At 31.1% G+C, this 24,817-nt stretch overlaps 1 protein-coding gene across 2 annotated transcripts; it reads left to right on the top strand.

The window, feature by feature from the left end:
* The first annotated feature begins 6,654 nt into the window (after positions 1 to 6,654).
* Positions 6,655 to 23,471, top strand: LOC130672206 (uncharacterized). 2 transcript variants are annotated; one of them, XM_057476621.1, is made up of 11 exons: positions 6,655 to 6,755; positions 7,397 to 7,578; positions 14,256 to 14,351; positions 14,422 to 14,481; positions 14,616 to 14,660; positions 14,997 to 15,256; positions 15,425 to 15,594; positions 15,992 to 16,077; positions 16,157 to 16,373; positions 21,778 to 21,908; positions 22,968 to 23,471. In XM_057476621.1, exons 3-11 carry the CDS (start codon positions 14,286 to 14,288, stop codon positions 23,262 to 23,264), a joined length of 1,332 nt encoding a protein of 443 aa, XP_057332604.1. In that variant the 5' UTR covers positions 6,655 to 6,755; positions 7,397 to 7,578; positions 14,256 to 14,285; the 3' UTR covers positions 23,265 to 23,471. The 2 variants fall into 2 exon arrangements, with proteins under 2 accessions (XP_057332604.1, XP_057332602.1); XM_057476619.1 differs by having other exon boundaries at positions 22,965 to 23,471.
* Positions 23,472 to 24,817: the final 1,346 nt, after the last annotated feature.

Genomic DNA, 24,817 nt, shown 5'->3' with positions numbered 1-24,817 from the left:
GATGCGGATTCCTGCAATAAGAATTAGCCTAGATTATTTAAGAAGTGCCCTATTGACTTTTCAACGCAGAAGCGGATTCCTGCAATAGGGTTTAAGTTAAAAATTATTAAAAATCCTCTTATTGACTTTTCAACGCCTAGGGCGGATTCCTGAAATAAGAGTACACGAAATTTCGACGTTCGAATATTCGCGGACCGTAAGTTTTATGAACCGACTAGCCCTGAGCTATGGGTGCTCAGGCTTTTTATAAACTTTGATTGGTAATTTGATGGGGAATTTATAATCATTGTCATTGGTGGAAAGTGACGACAGTTTATTATTTATTCGTTAAACTTATTGCAGGTGTCTTCCCACTATTCTTTGCCGCATAAAAAGGTGAAAAAGCTGACGCTGCGTTTTCGCGCGCTTTTCAAAGAGGAGCTCAGAAATAATTATTTTAAATAATTATAAAAATGAAAAAAAATTATTTGGACATAACAATTGCAGAGGCTACTGAGCGAAATATAACTTTTAATTTGTTTAAAGTTTGAGCATAATGATAATTAGTTAATTGTAATATTGAGTCCTTTAATTATTTGAGCACTGGTAACAAGTAATTATTTATTAAAAAATGCACCTGTTGCGTTCCCGATGAATAACCTCGTGGTCGATGATCGCTGATTTAGTTGAGTTCTTCGTTAATTTATAACTGAGTGTTTATGTTAGCAATTATAAGAATAATTATATTTTTATAAAGCTTACTGATTACTAATTGCTTTTAATTAATTACTTTTATTTGATTACTCGCGATGAGCGCAAAATGAATAGATTTAATATAACACGTGTTGCTACATGAATACGTAAAACTGAAAGATAATGGCGTCGGTCTTCTCAACACGAGGCAGGAAATTTCGATGCGCATGCACCACACTGCGCTAGTCAAGTTTGAATTGACAGACACTAGGCCCCAGTAGGTGCTGCCTCTATTTGCCGGAAATGCAACTACATTCAAATTTGAATGTAGTTGTGATTACGCAACAGTATCATCATATTCATCCGTAACTACATTCTTTAATTGTTTTATTAAATAAATATATATTTTACTAAAATTTAATTAACATAATTAAAAATATGGTGAAAAAAAAACATGATAACTGCGTATCAGAATATTGATTACATTTTTTCAATTTTTATAACGCTTTTTATTAATTCTAAACAATTAAAAATAATTTTTGTATATTCTCTAAATTGATATGTGATTCTAAATATATTTATAGACCCGCTTCATATTCTCTCTCGTATTTCCATCAAAAGAACAAAAATTAATAATAATAATAATAATAATAATAATAATAATAATAATAATAATAATAATAATAATAATAGTTCAGTATAAATGTGGTGACAAATAAAAGTTGAAAGAATTTTTTAAGTAAAAAAACGAAATGATTAACAATGTATATCTTCCTCTTATAATGATATTGAAAAATTGTTTTTTCAGAAAAAAAATAAATAAGGAGAACAACAAAAACATCAGGTGTAGGAAGTGAGTTATATATAATTGTGATTCAAATAATAAATATATGAAATTAAAATAAATTTTTTTTCCAGGTGGGGAACGTGCTGTCTTATGGGTGCATAATACATAGAGAGTTTGCAAATTTTCCAATGGATGACCCTGTGGAAAAGTTCTGATAAATTCTTATAAAATTATGAAAATTTCATATCAGAATTTAGAAGTTTAAAATATGTCTTTAAGAACAAAAAAATTTTCTTATACAGATTTTTATAAGAATTTATCAGTTGTAACCAAAATTACTTTTGTGTCAGAAATTACCAGCATTCTTTCTATGAGATTGATTAAGATTTAAGAAGTTACAAGATTTTATAAGTTAATACGGTTGGAGATTTATGAGATTGAGTACGAAGTTTTGTTTTTATAAGTTTATAAAGGTTCAATCCAAAAATATTTTCAATGAGATTTCTACAAAAATTTGGTACAATATAATACTTATAGAACCTCAATAATACAATTTTTTTTTTGAATCAGTAGAATATATAAGTTTCAATGAGCATTTCCATGTCATGTAATATCTTATGAAATACTGAAACATAGTTATCATTTTTCATAAGAAAACTCGAAGCATTTTTTTTTTAAGTTTAAGAGATTAAATTAGAAATTCCGAGGACAAATGCTGACTATTTTCTGATGAAAATTTTATAAGATTTAATAAGGAAATTTTTGATGGAGTTAACTTGTCAAAACTTAAAGTATAAAAAATGTATTCAAACAACTACGAGAAATCAAAGTAATGAATATTTTCTTTTCATTCTTAATAAAGAAATCTTATGTAACAGAACCTTTAAACATTACACACGCGTTGTTGTGTGTAAGTAAAGGACAAAACATTACTCTAATATATATTATATATTAAATACATATATAAGAAAAAGAGAATATCGTTTGTGTTCTCAATAACCAATCACAGGGCTTCCTGCTCTCGATGCAAGCGTAGCGCGTAGCTTAGCGCGGCCCGAAGTCCGAGGTAGTATACCAATACTGTATACCATGTTCACTTGTCGCTTAAGTGCTGTAAAGTACTAACGTTTCTGAGCCCTTCGCATGTTTCTTTGTATCGCATATATTAATTTCATAGTTTGATTATTTTTGAACGATAACTTTTAAAGTGGAATTTCAATGTGATTGTTAATCAGTTAAAAAAAAAGTATTTCCTCATGTTTGCGTATATTAAATTATTAAGCAGTGGTAAATTCACTACAGTTGGGATTAACCAAATCAAGAAATATAAGAAGAGTAAGCCTAATAAAATATTTGAAGTTAAAATAAAAGGTGACCCTGATTAAAGAAATGTATTTGACAGGATTAAAAAGGATTAAAATTTTAATACTTTCAAATCCTGCTAAATACTGTAAATCCTTTTTCAAAATTCACGATTAATCATATGAAATACTTTTTAATACTAAAATAATCGAAAGGAGTAGAAGGATTTGAAAGGATTTAACTAGCATTTGAAATTTCTAGTTCTATTGAATACTTTTTGATCCTGAAATAATGTTTTTATTTCGTTATCTTTTTAGGATATAAAAGGATTCAACCAGCATTTAAAATTTTTAATGCTATCGAATACTTTTTAATCCTGAAATAAAGTTTTTATTTCAATATCTTTTTAGGATATAAAAGGATTTAACTAGCATTTGAAATTTCTAATGCTACCGAATACTTTTTAATCCTGAAATAATTTTTATATTTCGTTATCTTTTTAGGATTTAAATGAATTTAACCAGTATTTGAAAATTCTAATGCTATTGAATACTTTTTAATCCTGAAATAATTTTTTTATTTCATAACCTTTTTAGGATATAAACGGATTCAACCAGTATTTGAAATTTTTAATGCTATTGAATACTTTTTAATCCTGAAAAAATATTTTTATTTCGTTATCTTTTTAGGATATAAAAGGATTCAACCAGTATTTAAAATTTTTAATGCTATTGAATACTTTTTAATCCTGAAATAATGTTTTTATTTCAATATCTTTTTAGGATATAAAAGGATTCAACTAGCATTTAAAATTTCTAATGCTACCGAATACTTTTTAATCCTGAAATAATTTCTTTATTTAATTATCTTTTTAGGATATAGAAGGATTTAACCAGTGTTTGAAATTTCTAATGCTACCAAATACTTTTTAATCCTGAAATAATGTTTTCATTCCGTTATGTTTTTAGGATATAAACGGATTTAACCAGTATTTGAAATTTTTAATGCTATTGAATACTTTTTAATCCTGAAATAATTTTTTTATTTCATCCCTCGCGGAATTGCCATAACGGTATTTCTACGGTATTTTCCGAGTATTTTTTGGGTATAAGTATTATTACGGTATACCCTAGGTATAAATGCGGTATGTTTGTGAAATTTTATTACCGTATTAATACCGTAAATATATTGTGTTGATACCAAATTTATATAGGGACTGTACCGTATTTATACTGTGTTTATACCGTATTTACGCTCTTGCTATACCGTATTTGTACAATGATTATACTCCATTAATATGGTTTTTATGCTGTACTTAAACGTCGGTTATACCGTATTTATACGGTTGCTATACCTCATTTAAACAGTGGTTACACGGTATTCATATAATGCTCGCACCGTATTTAAACGGTATTTATGCGGTATAAATATGGTGGTTATGCCGCATTTATACAGTGATTATGCCGTCTCACTCTGACAGGCTGAAAAATACTTTTCATATCTTTCAGTTTCATTAACAAACAATCTTCAGATTCTATAACAGATACAATATGTTTTACTACTACTTGCATTCTTAAATGGCTCATCTCTTCACTATGTTCTGCTTTCAATTTTTCAATAAAAAAGTACAGCTGTAAAAATGAACTAGTTTATTTTTACTTTCACAAAAAAATTTTTTTCAAAAAAATTTCTCTCATTAACAAATAAAAACTCTTGAAACTAGTAAAAATTTTTCAATTTAAACATAAAAATATGTTTACTTGAGGAAAAAAAATTTTGATTCAAGATTAAAATTTCAAGCTAATTATTTACTTGGTGCAAGAAAATTTTACTTTTCCGAATCGTTAAAACAAAATTTCTTGAATCAGGAATTGTTTTCTTGATTCGAGTTAACTGTTTTTTCTATGTAGTAATGATTCGCAAGAACATCAGATAATTTTGAAATACATTTAGGATCAATATTAATAACTAGGATTATTTTATGATTAAAAATTTCATTCTTCAATTGAAACATGTCTAAACACTGCAGTGTTTATGTCGTATGGCTATTTTGACATAAAAGTCTTTTTTTAGCTCATAAAGTTCTTTATTTGTACATTATAAAAACCTTCACGCGTCTTTTAAATTTTAGTTTCTCTACACAGAAAATACAGTTAACTTGAACTAAGAAAAATATTCTTGATACAAGAAAATTTTTTTTAACGATTCGGAAAATAAAATTTTTTTTACATCAAATAAATAATTATTTTGAAATCTTTACTTTGAATCAAAATTTTTTTTCCTCAAGTTAACATATTTTTATGCTTTAGTCGAAAAATTTTTAATTGTTTTAAAAGTTTTTATTACTTAAAATAAGAGATATTTTATTGAAGAAAGCCGTGCCAGGTTATTGTAGCAATATTGCATTTTTTTGTTTGAAAAAAATAAAATTTCTTGGAATAATTACTATTTGTTTAACAAAAGAATTTTCGTATGCTCCAACCAAAAAAAAAAAAAGTTACTCAAACCGAGAGAAAAATTTCTTGGGAGAAAAGATATATATGGAAGAGAGGGAAGTCACTGGTGCTAGGCAGCAGCAGCGAGAATAGTTCGGTGCGCGCCACTAGGCAGCGCCTACGATTTGTAGTGTCCCTGGTAAGAAACTTATTTCAGAAGTCTTATATTCCGAAATTGTGACCATTCTGGCGCGGGTACTCCTCCGTTATTTGATAGAGTGATAAGTACCTTGTTTGATGGTAATATAGTACAACCTATATTACATAATGACAAAAATATTTATTATCAATGTTTCCATAAATAATTTATCTCTGAATTTGAACTTGAGCTTTAACAAAAATGTTTTAATCAAAAGTCTATAGAATCTCTACTATATGATTAAAAATATTCGAGTGACATAATACATTGTAAAGCAATATAAATAATTATATAGAGCCATTTATCATTAATAATTATATATAGTTTTTTTTACCATGTACTGGATAAATTCCGTATAAACACCTCATTAAATCAGTAGAAATGTTGTGTGAACTCGGTAGAAATGCCGTACAAATTCAGTAGAAATGCCGTATTATTACGCTAACAATGTCATATTATTACGGTAGAAATTTCGTATAAATATCATATACATGAAGTATTAATCTTATAGAAATGCCGTATTAATACATTAGAAGTACCGTATTATTACGGTAGAAATAACGTATTAATACGGTAGAAATGCCGTATAAGCTTCGTATAAACGCAGTATAAGCTCTGTAGGAATACCGTAATTAAATTTCACGAACATACCGTATAAATACGGTAAAACTACTTGTTATCGACTACGTGTATGCTCTTTTAATACAGTGTTCAAACCGTATCATGAAAACCGCGAGGGATAACCTTTTTAGGATATAAACGGATTCAACCAGTATTTGAAATTTTTAATGCTATTGAATACTTTTTAATCCTGAAATCATGTTTTCATTCCGTTATCTTTTTAGGATATAAACGAATTTAATCAGTATTTGAAATTTCTAATGCTACCGCATACTTTTTAATCCTGAAATAATTTTTTTATTTAATTATCTTTTTAGGATATAGAAGGATTTAACCAGTGTTTGAAATTTCTAATGCTACCAAATACTTTTTAATCCTGAAATAATGTTTTTATTTCATAACCTTTTTAGGATATAGAAGGATTGAACCAGTATTTAAAATTTCTTATGCTACCGAATACTTTTTAATCCTGAAATAATTTTTATATTTCGTTATCTTTTTAGGATTAAAAAGTATTTAAAAGTATTTAACAGTTTAAATCATTTCAAATCCTGTTAAGTCATGTTTTCAGGATTAAATAGTATTCAACAGAATTAAAAAATTTGAATCATGTTAAATCCTTCTGAATCATATTTTCAGGATTCGATAGCATTCATAAGGATATAAATTTTTTTAATCCTGTCAAATACTTTTGTTTAATCAGGGAAATATCACCAGTGTTTGATTGGTGCTACTCATGGTAAGTTAAATGTTTTATTAATAATTATCAGTAATGTTAAATTCTTAAATAATGGATTGAAACCAAAGTCTATGTAGTATGTAATTTTTTCTGTTTATTGTCATTTCTTAGAAGTACAGAAGATTGGTTGATACTTTGTTTTTCTATTAACTTTTAAAATAATCGAATTTCCAATTAAGTATATATTTTAAGTAAACTATCTAACCTGTGGAAAATATGAAAAGTATTAGAAGCTTGGAGAAAACTCAAAGAATCTTGTAAAAAGGGAAAATCTCTGTTCAGAATCTATGAGAATTTTATTAAACATGATAAATTCTGATAAAATATCGACAGCTACGTATACAGGATTTATGAGTATATCTGATTTTATATATGTATTTGTCCAGATTCTATCAGAATTTGAGACATCTCTATAAGTATTGACATCTATCAATCAAAAGTATATTATGTTTTTTACTGTATGCTCTGTTTAGAAAATCTCATAGAATCTAATAGATTCTCATACATTCTTATAGAGCTTTTATAAGAATGAATGAGTTCTATGAAAAGTGCTATAGTTAAGTATAGGGCATTATGTATACAGCTATAAGAATTTATCGGATTTTTTAAACAAGGTATTTATTTATATTCTTTTTTTTCAGAGTCAAAAGAAGAACTTGATAACATCATAAAAAATGGCGGGCGAATACGATTTCCACCTGCAGCATTATTCTCAGACTTATCTGAAGCTGATGATCAAGCGTGCTTGAAAAAGAAATCTACTGCTCCTAAAGACAATAAGACGCGTGATATATTAAACAAAAAATTATCAACAATCAATAAGGTATTATTTTACATTATTATTGATAAGTTTTATTTAATTTTTTTTATTAATGATACTGAATCTAACAGGCATCTGACAATTTGAGAAAATTCCACCCGTAGAAATGAAAAAAAACTACAAGTACAATTAAAAAAAATATATATTTTATTAGTACTTATTTATTTTTTAAATTAAATCATTAAATGGTCAGGTATCTATTGATTTCAGGATCATTTATTAAACAATATTGCGTCTTAATATGACTTTTTACAACTATATATTAATTGTGAACGATTAATTATCATCAAAAAATTATTATTTCAATGAGATATCTCTGGTGGTAGAGTACTAATCTGTTTTCTAGGTCAATTTACTTTGATATTTTCTCTTTATGGAGGTCATTTCTTCAATAACTTTTCAGCTTTTATTTTACTTCCCGCTTAAGACGTTATAAATTCTGAAAGGTTATTATATTCAGTCCGATTTTCAAAAGTCGAGTTGCCACTACTTTCGAAAGAATTTCAACCGATTTGGTATAGATTTACGTAAAAAATTAACATTGATGCAGTGCTAGACACGTTAATTAAGTGCAACAATTAATATTTTACGCCTTTATTCATTTGCCATAAACTATTTTTTTATTGCAAATTTTAAATAACTATATCGGGATGATTTCAAACATTTTGAAAAAATTTAAACGAATTTGTATATTAGAATCTATAAAATATTTTGTGAAATTTCAAATATTCTACTTTAAATCGTCTAAACTTTGTTATAAGAAGTTTGATTTTCTTGTTCAATCAAATAAACTACTATAAGGCTACGGTTTAAGAACTTAATATAATCTAATATGCATAGAAAATTTTTATAATATTTTCAATAAAATTAACTGAAGCTGATTTCATATAAGTAATAAAAAATTCAATCTTTTTGTTTGAACAGTATCTTTAATTTTTTTATTCTAAAGTAACCATATACGTTTATTATACATAAAATATTATTGGTTAACTGCCGTTCTTTCTGCGCTTTGCACTGTTTTAAACTATATCTTCTGTATAAAACAGTATAACAATCGTTTAAGCTGTTGCACTATTCCCTAAAAATACTTGTAAAGATATTTATAGAGTACATACAACTCAATTTACCCTACCACTAATAATAATAATTATAATAACAATAATCATGACATTAATAATAATAAAGAAGTAAATACGTTGATAATTTTATAACTTATAACTTGATTATAAAATTTCTTGAGTTCTGTTTCTCATTTATGGATTAATAAAGAAACCGTGTATTGGTAACGTCCTCCGGTGTCTTAACTACTTTTAGAATAAATTGAGAGTTAAATTAAAAAGAAATTTTTTTACATAATAGTAAAAACATTAAACCGATAAACAGTATTTTTAAAATTAAAAACACATTTTTTTTTATTAAAAATGTAGCAATGATCCTAGTTACTTAATTATAAAAATATTTTTGTTTTTTTGTTTTCCCTAAAAACCAAGACGAAATAAGAAAAAAAAAACAGATTACTTCTTTTCAATTTTTCTGTTCTACTAATTCTAAAGAAAAACCAATGATTTTAGATAAAAAAAAAAATATAAAAATATTTCTTTGAATCTTTTATTATTTGAGGTAGTTATCCTGCTACAATATGGTCAAAAAATTATGGTTTTTTTCTGTATCCGTGATAAAGTTTACCTGCAAACTACTCTATACGTATACGTCAATATTGTTAAATATTTTTTAAAATTACAATCTGACAACGTCACGTATGCTCTGCCAATGATTGGTCTCCTCCTCTGACTATTCAAATTTCCTGCTCAAATAATACTATCCATACTTGTGTACAGCGTTGTCAGATTGATTCTGTCCTATTCGCCGAGATGTATATTTTCTCATTTATTGTTGAAGTTTGCGTTTCTGTATCTCAATAATGAGATGGTGAATACTTATTTTTTTTTTTTTTATAATTCAGCTGTTAGTTTTTCAAAAGTTTCTAACTGTTAGTTTTTTTATCAGAATCACGAGCGCGACTTGAAATGCACACTTCTTATTGCTCACAATATTAACGATCCGAACTTTAATTATAAATAACAAGAATTAGAGATGGTCAATCCACTTCAAATTTTAATGGTAATTGTATCTTGATACTCTTAATAAGTATACAAAATTGTAGAATTTTCGAAGTGTTAATTGGGATGCAGCATGCAAACAATTATGTATCTTTTTATGGTGTATCTTCATTATCAGCAATGTATTTTCGCTATCATTATTTGCATCCAATATATTTGCTATTATGGCTTAAAACATTCGATTTTTTTTATCTATGCTAGGGTTAGTAAATTTTTCAACCGATCACGATGAAGAGATTGAATAATCGTTTGCTAAATTCATCATGTGATGAAAAGAGTGTAAGCAAACGAACAGTATCTCGTTGGAAAAAAATATTTGCCGATGCATCAGAGAAAAAAAAAATAGGTATGCCAAGTTAATCCTATTGAAATTACCAAAGTATGCGTACATAAATTTGTGGACTTTGAAGTAAAATAAAAAACTTTTCCCTGTTCAGAAAATCTCATAGAATCCATTAGATTCTCATAAATTTCTGTAGAAATTTTATAAGAATAAATGAGTTCTATGAGAAGTGCTACAGTTAAGTATAGGGCCTTATGCATACAGCTATAAGAATTTAAACATAAGCTATTAATATTATTAGTTCAATGATGAGTTTGTTAAAGAAATAAAATAGAGACTTAGATTGTTATGATCATCAATAAATTAGCATTAATATTTAAAATTATTAATATTTTTCAAATGAAAAAATGTAAATGCTACTGAGAAGACTTTATAAAAAATATCCATTCACATCAGATCATGCGAAAATTATGATATGTAAAGGTGTTTATGTGTATTTTTTATATGACACTTCTTATCATAATCCATAGAAAACTTTTTATAAGCTGGTGAACTTATACTTAATTTAGAAATTGCAACATACACAGTTATTGTAGATGCTGTAAATTATTGTACTTCAATGTCAACTATCAGTAAAGTATTAACTTCTGAATGTTTTGATTAACTTGCCCTGCTTAAAAAATCCGATAGATCCTTATAGCTGTATGTATGAGGCCCTATACTTAACTATATAACTTCTCATAGAACTCATTCATTCTTCTAAAATCTCTATAGGAATGTATGGGAATATATTAGATTCTATGAGATTTTCTAAACAGGGTGATTCATGATAGCCCAAATAATAAGTAAATATTGTTGAAAAATTAAAATCAAGAAAATATACGTATACGTTTGATTTACTTATCATGATCATTAAATTTGCTGGAATTTTTTGTTGTTAACATAGATTCAGGAATTTTTAATGAAAAGAATGCAGTTGAACAAATATACGATACAAGCAATTCGGATTTTGAATCAGCTTCAATAGTTGACAATTCTTCCACTCAAAATGATAATATAACCACTGTCGATGATGATGTAAACACCGACGTGGATGATGAAAGTATCTGTGATGATACATTTGTAGATAGCAGTTGCGATGATATTTACAGTGTTTGTTCATGCTGCAATGATGATATTAGTTCTAACGATGATTATAACCAAATCGGAGGTAACATACCCAATGAAAAATTATTTGAAGCCAACGAAGCGGAAAATAATCGTCTCATGTTCCCATCTGCTAATCTCAAAGTATCTGATGTGTTATTAATGATAGAAATGTTTTCAATTTCTAAAAATTTAACAAAATCCGATCAAAATGATTTACTGAAGTTAGTGAAGATTTTAGCTGGACCAGATTTTGAATCGTGAGATTGCAGTTATTATTCAAGATCAAAAATTTTTGGTGTAACAGATGATAAAAACTCTTAATTTTTTTTGTGAAACTTGTAACGTAATTCTTACAAAAAAAAACTTGCAAACGGGTTCTAAAAAAGAAAAGGTGCAATGTGAAAAGTGTAAAAAAAACTTTAGTGTTTCTTCTCAAGCAACAAATTATTTTATGAGCGTAGATATTAGATATCAAATTCAATTAATTTTAAATCAACCGCAAATTCAAAATAGGTTTTTTTATCATATAGCAACTGAAAATCGATCATCAGATATTTTTGATATTCGAGACTCTAACTTATATAAAAGATTAAAAAGCGAGTGCCCAGGTGTTTTTACATTAAATTATAACACTGATGGTGCTCCCATATTTAAAAGTTCGAAGCAGAGTTTTTGGCCACAGCAATTAATTATTAACGAATTGCTTCTAGAAGAACGTTTTAAACATATCATTCTAAGTGGTGTTTTTTTAACAGACGCTGAGCCTAAACCGGAATTTATTAATCTTTACAATAAAGAATTGTGTGATCAAATTATTTACTTAACGAACAATGGCGTAGATATATTTAATCATTCGACCGGAAAAAATTGTAATTTGAAGTTTACGCTACTTTGCTGTTGCGTCGATACACCGGCACGCGCAACTTGTCAAAATCGAGTAAAATTCAATGGCTATTATGGATGCAGTTGGTGTTATGAGCCGGGTTTTTATGTTGGACATGCGGTGCACTATCCACTGAGTGAAAATGAACCAAATTTACGAACTCATGAAAATCATATGGGAAATATAAAAGAAGTTGAAAAAATAAAAAAATCGTCTGATTTAAAAAGTAAGGTGCCTACAGTTATGGGTGTTAAGGGGTCTATGGTTTTCGTTGAAAAATTGCCTCTCTTTGACAGCATTTGGGGGTTTCCAATAGATTACATGCATGGTTGTTTGTTAGGAGTTACGCGCCAGCTATTGGAATTATTAAAAACACCCGGCGTAAAATTCAAACTAACTAAACAACAGCGTGAGACTGTTGATAAACGTTTGTCATCTATAAAACCTCCTCACGAAATATACAGATTACCCCGACCAACTGCTGATATGTGTAAGTGGAAAGCATCTGAATTTGAATCTTGGATATTATATTGGAGCCTTCTATGCCTGGATGGTATCGCAGATCCAGAATTTTTAGAAATGTACGCTCTTTTCGTTCGAAGTGTTTTCAATTTACTGAAAACAAAAATAACGGACGAAGAGATTGCAAGGACTAAATATGATTTGATCAAATTTGTTGGGTTATTTCAAATTGAATTTTCGGAATCAGCTATGACATTTAATGTACACTCTCTCTGGCATTTGTGCAAATCTGTAGAAGAAACTGGACCATTGACGGGTACATCAGCTTTTCTGTTCGAAAATGGTATTTTTAACCTAAAAAAAGAAATAACTGGTCCACGAAGTGTTAGTCATCAAATTACCAAAAAATTCTTAAAGAAAAAAATGCTTTTATCACAGTTAGATGTTTTAACAACATCGTCTCAATCTAAAAATTTTTGTAAAGGACTGTTTACTCACGATGAACTGAAGGATTTCTTAAAACTTTCAGATGACATTGTTCTTACAGGAAAAACACACATAAATGTGCGTATTGAAGACGAAATTAAGAATCTTATCTACGATAATAGTGTTCTGATTTATGCTTATAAAAAATGTATTTACAAAAAAACTGTAATTCACAGTACAGATTATACTCGAGCTACAAAAACTAATGATACCTATATACGATTACAGTCCAGTCAAATTATTCACATTCATCATTTAATAGTTATAAAAGGACAATGTTATGTTTATGGCTGTCGTTTAAATACTATTCCTTATTCAATTGGTAGCGTTCAAGTAGATCATATACAGTGTATCATAGATAATTGCGGAGATGATCAGATATTCACAAGCATATCTGATTTTAAAGAAAAAGTTGCTTTCATTGAGATAGAGCAATCTCAGTTTATCTGTTCTTTCCCATATATTTTGAATATGAATTGATTACTACCAATTATTATTCATTACTTATCATTGCAGTAGGTTAAATTTAGATTAGATATGATACTAAGCATAGAAATATATAATTATTTTAAGCAAATCCACTATCTTACTTAGCAATTAAAATACGTGTTACGGTTAGAACGTTATTTGTTAAATTTCTATCTTTTAGATATCGCACACATATTTTTGTTTTAAGATATTGTTATCGATTAAGATATATTTAATTTAAAATTTTAAATAATGATTGTCTATTATTTTTAACTTGGTGATTTTTAAATTGTATTATTTCCGTCTTTATTATACTGTATATTGTTACTATTGTGCTTGACCGCAATTAATCGAAATAATTAAAAACAAACGTAATTTATACTGGAAAAGATTTGGTTTGAATCCTTGATGAAATATAAGCCTCGTAGTGAAGCTATATATGCATGTAATTTTTTTTTTTAATTAGGAAATGATGACAATTACGCTTATACTTATGTATAATTAATACTAAATACTTTAGAAGCAGTCAGTTAAAATTTTTATCTGATTTTTTAGTAGTGTTTGATTCCAAATAAATCCTTATTCTTTTGTAAGATGTGATAATGCAAGAAAAATAAAACTTAGACTTGATTAAAACATCAGAATAATTTAAAAAAAAATTACAATAATCATTTTATTTCATTTTATGTGAGTGTATACTTTTAAAGCGATTAAGAATATAATGGTCTTAGTTGTTTATGGGTCATTGTGTTCACACTCCTTATTATTAACGTACATAAAAAATAATTTTAAAAGATATGTCTATTTATGTGTGATGTTTTTATTATAGGATCGTTTTAATATTGAACAAGGTAGTGTAATGGCAACAAATCTTGAAGAACGTGAAGTGACTGATCTTGAATCCATAAAGGATAAACCACATAAGGTGAAGTTCATATTAAACAAGCGTATTTTCAACATTGAATTTTTCTGACAAATATTTCATTTATTTATAGCGCAAAAAGAACAATGACAGTGAAATCCACTCATTTGATGAAGTCAACAACAAAGAAAATGTACGTTATATGAATGTTTTTGATAATGTTATTGTCCATAATTTGTTCAATTAATTTTTTTCCGCAATGCTTATTTAATGATACTATTATTTACTAATCACTTAATGAGTTTATATATTTTTTCATTGTTAAAGAACTCTGTGGACCCTAAGAAAATAAAAAAAGAACCGGGATATAAAGTAAGTTTCATATTAAAGTTATTTTCTTATGAAGGATAAAAGTTTGTAAAATGAACACCGTTTAGAGCTTAATAATTGTTGGTAGTAAATGACTTAATTATTTTTAAATTACAAAAATCCTTTTTATACAAGAGGACAAAAATATAAAATAAAATGTAGTGTGATAAAATATTTTGTTTTCATTATTTGTTAATTTAATTGTATTTTGCAGTAAAAAAATATTGTCACTCGAAAAAGTGAACTTCTTTCAAAGCCAGTATGAATCACAAAGAAACTTTCTCTTTAATTATTATTTTAGTGCGTTGACTACTTATCAAACTTTTTTTATATGTTAAGCTTACTCTGGTACGAGGTAACGACGATATACTTGCCAAAGAACCTGGAGACTTATACGAAAACGAAAATGAAGTTTTTATTTCTGAACCTACTTCAAGCAATGATTTTCTGCCACCATTACCTCACCACGGTAGTTCATCTTCAACAACAGAAAAACAACAATCATCAACAACTTTCTTGAGGCCGAGTACTTCAAATATGGGAAGTAATGACTTAGAAGATAAGATGAAAAAAAATCCAGTTTTGGAGCAAAAAGCAATGTAAGCTTTGATTCTATGAATTTAATATAAGTACATCGTATTTAAATCGTGTTTTTCTGAATCAAATACATAAATATACTTTTTTTTTTAAAATAAAAGTATTAGTAAATTTAAAGAAAAAAAAACCCTGCTGAAATATTTTTTAAAAGTGAAGATTAATATTTTCAGTGTTGTTACACCTGGGAAAGATAAGAAGAAGAAAAAACATCATTTTAAAGAGGAAAAAATAATAACCCAAATGGACCAAATGCAAAGTGATCTGAGTGATGTCAAAAAGGAGCAACAACTCCAAAGCCAAATGTTACAAAAATTATTAGACTTTTGGAATGAACACAGAGGTACACTAGTATATTTTATTATATTAATTTTAATTACCAATAGAAATACCTTTGTTTATTATATTCACTATGTGTGTGATGTTTAATGAGCTGTAAGTTACTACATATTTTCTATTTATAGAAATTTAATGGTCAAATATTAACTCTCTAATGAATTTCTATTACCATTACTCATTCTAAGCCTAATTATCACAAACAGAATTTTATACTTTAATATGTATATTCCGATGCAAAACTTTCTTCTTATAGTTTCTAGTCCAATATATTCTACTAATTATTGCAAAGCTAATTTTTTATTTACTTCTATAAGTTAAATTTATAAAAAAATGAAAAATCTGCAATTATGATCGGATAGTGTTATGAAAATAAGTTTTTCAATAAGAAATTTATTTTACAGATACGCCATCAAATCTTGGATCAGTGGAATTAGAGAAAAAAACAGGATTTCCTCAAGTTGGTTTTACTCGAGTATCGGATAACAGTGTAAGCTTTTCTGTACTGTTTTTATTATCGCGAGTTCATAGAATTAATGACTAATGATTTTGAATAAAAATTATTATAGATCCATCTAGGACAAGGTGTTTTTGTATCTAAGAACTCTTATCTAGCGGCAAAAACTAAAGCTAAAAGTGCTTCACAATTTGTGAGGCAAATGTTAATAGCAGTATTTACACCTGAAGAGTTGCAAAATAGCAGTGTTCATGGAGCTAAATCTAACAAAATAAAACAAGAACAGCAAAAACCAGGACTGGATCCAACTAGATTACAAGCCGTGAAAGGTATAATGCAGAATAAAAGCAAGCTATCCCGAGATCTTTTCTAAATAACTAACCCGGAAATGTGATATCAAGTATGTAATATCGAAAATAAAAAGAGTGTACGCGCAAAGCGAAGGTCATCGGTTAGTATTAAGTCTAGTTGTAAGATTCTATGTCTGGAGTGTGGGAGTGCAAGAGAGAAAGAATGAGAGTGAGAGAAACAGAGCAAGAGTAGATGCGAGGTATTTTAGGTATGATTCTTGAGGGAGGCAAGTACGAGGAGTGGGAAAAGGGATGAGTGTCGAGGGTCAGTTGACCTGAGTGTGAAAATTTAGTTCTGTACGAGCATTTGACAAAAGACGTGCCATTTGTCTTGTAATACATTGTTTAATAAACTTACAATATCTTTAAACCTGACCAACTACTCATCACCTCTAGAAATAAGAACCTTATCCTATTTATTCCTGTAGGATATCACATTTTTGGGGGCTCAGCCGGGATCTAGAGTGCAGTGACAGTTTGAGTGTTAAAGTTGAAAGTTTTGACAGTGTAACCGGGGTAATATGGCAGACAACGGGGTAGCCAACGGAGGGGTAGGTTTAACTGATGAGGAAGTGGCCCAGATGACCATACCAGAGCTCAAAGCTGAGCTCAGAGGAAGACGCCTCAGGTTATCAGGTCGAAAGCGGGAACTTCTGCAGCGGTTGATGGCCGCGTTGAGATTAGAGCGGGAGCACGGTGCACGGGACGACGAAGAAGACGACGGCGACGACAACGAAGATGAAGACGAAGAAGAAGAAGAGGAGGAACCCCAAGGCATCCTGGAAGACGCCAGGGCTGGCCAGGAGGTGAACCCTCGAGACAACGACGAAGTTGGAGCTCAAGGAGACCGTGCAACCCCAGTAATCCGACGACCAAACAGACCCAATCGTACGCTATTGCTCTTAAAAGACGTGGAGAACTCATTGGAGAAGTTCAGTGGGGATGATTTATTAAATGTTTCCCGTTGGATTGAAGATTTCGAAGAAATGGCAGAAGTATGTGGGTGGACTGACGTGCATAAAGTCGCATTCGGGAAGAAGATGCTGACGGGTTCAGCGTTGGCGTTTGTGCGGCAAGAAAGGTGTGCGAAGACGTGGGCAAAGCTCAAAAAAGCCCTGAAGGACGAGTTCGAGGACGAGGTGACCGACCAGCAGATTCACCGAGAGCTGGCGCAAAGGAGGAAAAAAGCTGATGAGACCTTGCAACAGTACATGTACGCTATGCGTGAAATTGCGGGGCAAGGAACAGTGGATACACGATCATTAATTGAATATATCATTCAAGGTATCCCCGACGAAGTAGCGAACAAAAGTGCACTGTATGGTGCCAAAACGATGCAGGAATTAAAAGAGCGTTTCAAGCAGTACGAAGCGATGAAAAGAGATATGAAGGCGAAGCCAAAACTTATCGAGAAAAAGGATGACAAGACGAAAAAGCCGGAGGTGAAAGGTCATCCGAAGAGGCGAATAGCTGGTGAGAAAAGTGACAAACCGAAGTGTTTCAATTGTGGTGGTGAAGATCACGTAAGTGCGGGGTGTCCTGATAAGGAAAAAGGTGCGAAGTGTTTCAATTGCAATGAATTTGGGCACATCGCGGCGCGGTGCCCAAGCAAGAAAAAAGAATCATACGTGATATCAAGACCAGACATGAAGAAGTACACTAAGGAAGTGTCAATAGATGACTCTAAGTTTGTAGCGTTAGTGGATACGGGGAGTGATTTAACGTTTATAAGATCAGATGAGTATGCAAGATTGGGGTCACCACCATTAGGTAACCGCAAAATTGAGTTTGCAGGCGTTGGATCCACTGGCAATGAAACTTGGGGTGATTTTTCTAAGGTAATTAATATTGATGGGCATAAATTGCCCGTAACTTTGCATGTAGTATCTAATAAAGTTTTGACAAATCACGGTCTGTTGCTGGGTACTGACTTCTTGGACCAGGTAGAGGTTAGAGTCAAACGGGGCGAAGTTACTTTTTTGAAGTTAGACGAAGCTGAGATTAACGTAGATGCACCCGAGATTTTTAATATAAATGTTGTAGATAAGACCAAGGAGGTAGACTTGTCTCATATCGAAGATGAGCATTATCGAAAAGCAGTACGGGATATTATTAACGGGTATAAGCCGGAAAAGACGCGAGATGTTGGTTTGACAGCTAAAATTGTCTTAAGAAGTGAGAAGCCAGTAGTTAGACGGCCGCGAAGACTGACTCCGTGTGAAAAGAAAGAAGTAGATGATTTAATGAAGACGTGGATTAATGAAGGCGTAATAAGACCGTCAAATTCTGAGTACGCGAGTCCGATAGTCGTAGTAAGAAAAAAGAATGGCTCTATTAGAGTTTGTGTCGATTTTCGCGAATTAAATGAGCTTATTGAGTGTCCGCATTTTCCATTGCCGTTGATTGACGATATTTTAGACGCGTTACAAGGGTTCAAGTATTTTACAACGCTAGATTTAAAGAATGGGTTTTTTCATGTGAGAATGCACGAGGACAGTTGTAAATATACGTCCTTCGTCACGCCAACGGGACAGTATGAATTTTTAAAGTTACCATTTGGTTTAAAAATTTCTCCCATTATATTTCAAAAATATATTACTATGATTTTTAAAGAGCTTATAGATAAGGGTATTGTTATAGTTTATATGGATGATATTGTTATTCTTGCGAGAAATTTGAAAGAGGCATGGGAACGTTTACTTATGATAATAAAGATAGCCGAACAACATGGGTTGGTAATAAACTGGGAAAAATGTCGTTTCCTATTGACAGAAATCGAGTATTTGGGATACGTTGTTTCGGAAAACACCATAAAACCGTCTACTCATAAAACTAAGGCCGTGGCTAATTTTCCCAAACCAACATCTGTTAAAAAGGTTCAAAGTTTTTTGGGTCTCACGGGGTATTTTAGAAAATTTATTAGGGGTTACGCGAAGATTGCTAAGCCGTTAACAGATTTGTTGAAAAAAGATGTAAAGTTTTATTTTGGGGACAAAGAAACCGAAGCGTACGAGGCCTTGAAGACAGTACTTACCAATGGTCCTGTGTTAAAATTATACAGAATAGGGGCTAAAACTGAGTTGCACACAGATGCGTCTATGGAAGGGTACGGGGCAATATTGATGCAATTAGACCCAGATGACGGGAGGTTTCATCCGGTTTATTTTGCCAGTGGAAAAACAACTCCTGCGGAGTCTAAGTATACAAGTTATGAGTTAGAAGTGCTAGCTATTGTAAAAGCATTAGTTAAGTTTAGAGTGTATTTGTTGCCTATACCATTTACTATTGTAACTGATTGTCAAGCGTTTGCGATGACGATGAGAAAGAAAGATTTGTGTTTGCGTGTGGCCCGATGGGCATTGTTGTTGGGTGATTTTAAGTATCAGGTACATCATCGGCCAGGTAAAAATATGCAGCATGTTGATGCTTTAAGCCGAAATCCATTGCCGAGTATCATGTATATAACTGAGAGTGAAGATGGGCTGATTGCACGTTTAAGAAGCACACAAAACAAGGACAATGAAGTCCGTAAACTTATAGAGGCCGTAACGTGCAGCCAGGCCAGTGGGTATGTAATTAGGAATAATATTCTGTACAAAATCTGCAAAGACGATTTGTTGATTGTAGTACCGAAGGCCATGCAGACTCAGGTAGTCAGGCAGGCACACGAACGTGGCCACTTTGGGGTCACAAAAACCGAAGCAATTGTCAAGCAAGACTTCTGGTTTAGGGGACTGCGAGAAAAGGTCGAGCACGTAATAGCAAATTGTTTAGACTGCATTTTAGCTGAGCGAAAGTTGGGTAAACAAGAAGGGCATTTAAATCCGTTAGACAAAGGAGACACGCCGTTGGATACGTACCATATTGACCATGTGGGCCCAATGACGGCTACAAAGAAAAAATACGCGCACATATTTGTAGTTGTGGATGCGTTTACAAAATTTACGTGGCTTTATCCTACTAGATCTACTGATGCAGCAGAGGTATTAGACAGGTTGACGAAGCAAGCCACCGTGTTTGGGAATCCAAAACGAATAATCTCTGACCGAGGAACGGCGTTCACGTCCAATGCGTTCAAGGACTATTGCACCGAGGAGAGTATTCGGCATTCCCTAATCACAACAGGAGTTCCTAGGGGGAACGGGCAGGTAGAGAGAGTTAACCGAACTCTCATCCCATTGTTAACAAAGTTGACGGCGCCAAATCCAGATGATTGGTATAAACATGTAGAAAAGGTGCAAAAGTTTTTGAACTCTACAGTCAACCGAAGCACTGGGAAGACGCCATTTCAGTTGCTTATTGGAGTAGATATGCGGCTCAAGGAGGATGCGCAGATCAGGGAGTTAATTGAAGCAGAGTGGACGACGCAATTTGAAGAAAACCGGTGTGTTTTACGTGAGGAGGCAGCAAAGGCGATCACCGATGCACAAGAAAGAAACAGAAGAAACTACAACAAAGGAAGAAAGGATGCTAGGCAGTATGAGAGCGGTGACTTAGTGGCCATAAAAAGGACACAGTTTGGAGCGGGTTTGAAGCTGAAAGGTAAATTTTTGGGTCCGTATCGTGTAGTGCGAGCGTTGCGGAATGACCGCTATACGGTTCAAAAGGTTGGGGAGCATGAGGGCCCAAACCAAACATCAACGACTGCTGACTTTATGAAGCTCTGGGTTGACAACGACGGGGACGAAGATTCAAGCAGCAGCGAGGTAGAAAATGACATCTGAGGGCAGATGTGCATGCAGGGATGGCCGAGTGTAATATCGAAAATAAAAAGAGTGTACGCGCAAAGCGAAGGTCATCGGTTAGTATTAAGTCTAGTTGTAAGATTCTATGTCTGGAGTGTGGGAGTGCAAGAGAGAAAGAATGAGAGTGAGAGAAACAGAGCAAGAGTAGATGCGAGGTATTTTAGGTATGATTCTTGAGGGAGGCAAGTACAAGGAGTGGGAAAAGGGATGAGTGTCGAGGGTCAGTTGACCTGAGTGTGAAAATTTAGTTCTGTACGAGCATTTGACAAAAGACGTGCCATTTGTCTTGTAATACATTGTTTAATAAACTTACAATATCTTTAAACCTGACCAACTACTCATCACCTCTAGAAATAAGAACCTTATCCTATTTATTCCTGTAGGATATCACAAGTATATTCACTAATTAATCTTACAAATTTATATCCACTAGTTTCTACCTGTAATTAACTATCTAACGGAGAACTCTACGTTGAAACTATTCTACTGTAACTCTTTTTTTCATGTATGAATTAGTGTTCCCGAAAACCATACATTTTTAAATAAAATGTTATATTCACTTTCAAGTAGATAATTTTGAACTGAAATAATAGTTATTTAATTTAAAATGACAACTATAGTGAACATTTTAATTACAGACATAACTTCGTATTACCTTAAGGAGTCAGGAATATCAAAACAACGCTATGATGCAGACATAAAAGCGTTTTACTCTTACGTAACCAGCAAAATAACTGATTCTCGAGCTGAAACCAAACGTCCGTCAAAGGTAAAAATAAAAAAATTATTATTTGTGATTGAAAATAGCCACATATTTGACCTTAAAAGATGTTAAATTTTTTTAACTTCCCGCTAAGAAAATTGTAAATTTTCAAAAATTCGGGAAGTTATTGGTTTCGGTCCGATTTACGAAAATCGAATTTCCATCAGATGTCGACGTTTCGAGGTCCTAGGAAGCTATCCTGACTAATTTCACGATGATGTCCGAGTGTATGTATGTGTGTACGTACGTACGTACGTACGTACGTACGTACGTATGTATGTATGTAAATATTCATAACTCTTGAACGGATGAACCGATTTTGATCGTTGAGGTGTCATTCGACGCGGCTTGTTAATGTCTTGAGGCCGTAGAAATTTGAACTTAATCAGTAGGGTGCGTTCAGAGATATTTCAAAAATAAAATTTTTTCGAAAATGTTTTATGTGGATAACTTTTAATTTGCTCGATGGATTTATTCCAAAATCTAATCAGCTCTAAAACTCTATAAGCCGCGTCGAATGCCACCTCAACCATCAAAATCGGTTCATTCGTTCAAAAGAAACCGTTGACGAAAGAATTCAAAAAAAATTTTTTCCTTGGTTTTTTTGAAATTTCTCAAAAACGGCTGAATAAATCAATTTCAAAATTCGACCAGCTTTAGAACTTGATAAAACGCGTCGATTGCCACCTCAACCATCAAAATCGGTTAATTCGTTCGCGAGATATCGTGGAAGAAAGAAATGCTAAAAAATGGTTTTTTACAAAACAATGGCATACAAAAGTAATTGCGAGCTCGAAGAGCTCGAAAATATATTCACAATAATGTTTTCGAGCTCAACGAGCTCGAAAACAGCGGGAAGTTTTGGGGCTGGCCCGCAGGGTCAACTGACAGACCGATTTTTTGTTCATTATTTAAATCTGAGATGATCAGAAAAAAATTAAAAGCTTTTTTAATAATTTGAATGAATATTCGTTGTTCTTTTCGAATTATGAATAATTGATATTAAACTAAATAACAGTTGAATCACGCTAAGGCAAAAATATACATAACTTTTTATTTTAGAAGCCTGAAGAAAGCCGTGTAATGAAATCGAATATTGAAGAAAATATTGAAGAAAATACTCTAGCCTCAGATAGCGAAGAAAGCAGTGGAGATTCTGATGATGAAGAGACTAGTACAGAATTGGAGAAGGACGATGAAAACAAGAAAGATACCGAGAAGGATAAACCTAACAAAGAAGATTCAGAATTTGTTGCTGAAAATGTTGACGATGAGCTGACTAAAACGATTGGCCCTGAAGAAAGCTCTGATTTGATAAAAGAAGAACACAAAGCTCATGATTATGAGAACGTCGAAGAATGAAGAATTTATTATTAATATTTTGATATTGCTTAATTACTTTTCCTTAAGTTCTAAATATTTTTATAACGCCCTTATTCGTATCTAAACATTTATTTATAATATTTAAATAAGCTGATCTAGTTTCATAAGTATGGTTTTTAAGATTTGAATACTTATACTTTGTGTTTGTCGTCGAAAGACCTTATTAAATAAATCACAATAATTTTAATGGCAATATTATTGTAATCAAGTGATTTAATCCCAAAAATTATTACAAAAATTTTTAGTCAGTTTCTCCCGAAATTCGGTCTAAAAAATTCGAAAAAATTAAAATTCAGATTCAAACTGGTAAAACTTTTTGAATTTACTTATTAATTCTCGTAAATATTTTCTGTTGCATTCGTGTTGGGTGACTGCATTTTCTATGAAAATCCTCTCAAAAAAACGTTATGAAAAAGCTGATTAAAATTCTCAACTAATTTTTTTTTTGATATTCTCTTACAATAAATATTATTTTCGAGTTTCGTGGTCAATTTCTCTCGAGATTGGGCATAAAGAATTACAAAAAAATTCTCTGATAACGACTGGTAAAACTACACTAATGCAAAAAATTAAAGGAGCAGAAAAATTTTATAAATTTTTTAGTGATTTTTGGAAGGCTGTAACTTGGTGAAAAAAAATCGTATCGAAAATTTAAAAAAAAGCTTTTTATAGCTTGAAATCTCTAGTTTAGGTGTATTTTTTTTTTAATTTTTTAAAAGCTCCGATTATTGCGCAAACATGAGAAATACCACGAGCCAAAAAATTTCGAAATTTTTTTTTTTTTCCGAAGAGTCCACGGACCGCGGAAAAATTCTTTCAACCAAACGAATGAATACATCGTTTAGCAAATTTATTCAGCTTCAATTTGGTTTTTTTTTTAACCTCGTAGGACACTTTGTCGCAGAGATATCAGCCTTCAAACAGAAAATGATCCTTTTGGCTTTGATCTTCGATATTTCAGGTACCAATGATCGCACAGAAAGTTAAAGGGCGGCGTTGAAAACTTGAATAAATTCTCTACAAGACCCTGTCATCATTTTTTTTAAAAAAAAATTTTTTTTATTTTTAACATCCATTAGAAGAAAGTACAAAAAAATGACTTTTTTTGGTTTTTTAGTAGATCAACCGCTACTCTGCAAATATCGATAAAAAAAATAATGTTGCCAGGGACTTTTTTAGCTTAATGTACCCCCAAGACCCCTGTAAATTTTTAAATTGATCTATCGAACCGTTTTTTGGGAATCATCGATCAAAGTTTAGCTAAACAATTAAAGGAGCAAGTTTTGTTCCTTTAATTGTGTAATCATAATCAAAATGAAAAAATTTTTTTTTTCGACTTTTCTCAAATTTTTGCGTTGGTAACTCAGCAAATGCAAGGAAATGACAAAAAAAATAAGAAATTTCCAAAAAATGTCAAAAAAATCGAAGAAAAAAAAAAATTGAAACTTGTTTTTTGTGTTCTAAATTTTTTTTTGACATTTTTTGGAAATTTCTTATTTTTTTTCCATTTCCTTGCATTTGCTGAGTTACCA

This window comes from Microplitis mediator, chromosome 7 (assembly GCF_029852145.1).
Source record: "Microplitis mediator isolate UGA2020A chromosome 7, iyMicMedi2.1, whole genome shotgun sequence".
In the NCBI taxonomy this organism is placed as follows: Eukaryota; Metazoa; Arthropoda; class Insecta; order Hymenoptera; family Braconidae; genus Microplitis; species Microplitis mediator.
This window is presented reverse-complemented; position numbering and strand designations above follow the sequence as displayed.

Bases quoted from the DNA above. Each gene is read 5' to 3' on its own strand.
- LOC130672206 (XM_057476619.1), top strand. From the start codon at position 14,286: ATGGCAACAAATCTTGAAGAACGTGAAGTGACTGATCTTGAATCCATA. The intron at 14,352-14,421 runs GTGAAGTTCATA...ATTTATTTATAG, and splicing joins TAAAGGATAAACCACATAAG to CGCAAAAAGAACAATGACAG. The intron at 14,482-14,615 runs GTACGTTATATG...TCATTGTTAAAG, and splicing joins AAGTCAACAACAAAGAAAAT to AACTCTGTGGACCCTAAGAA.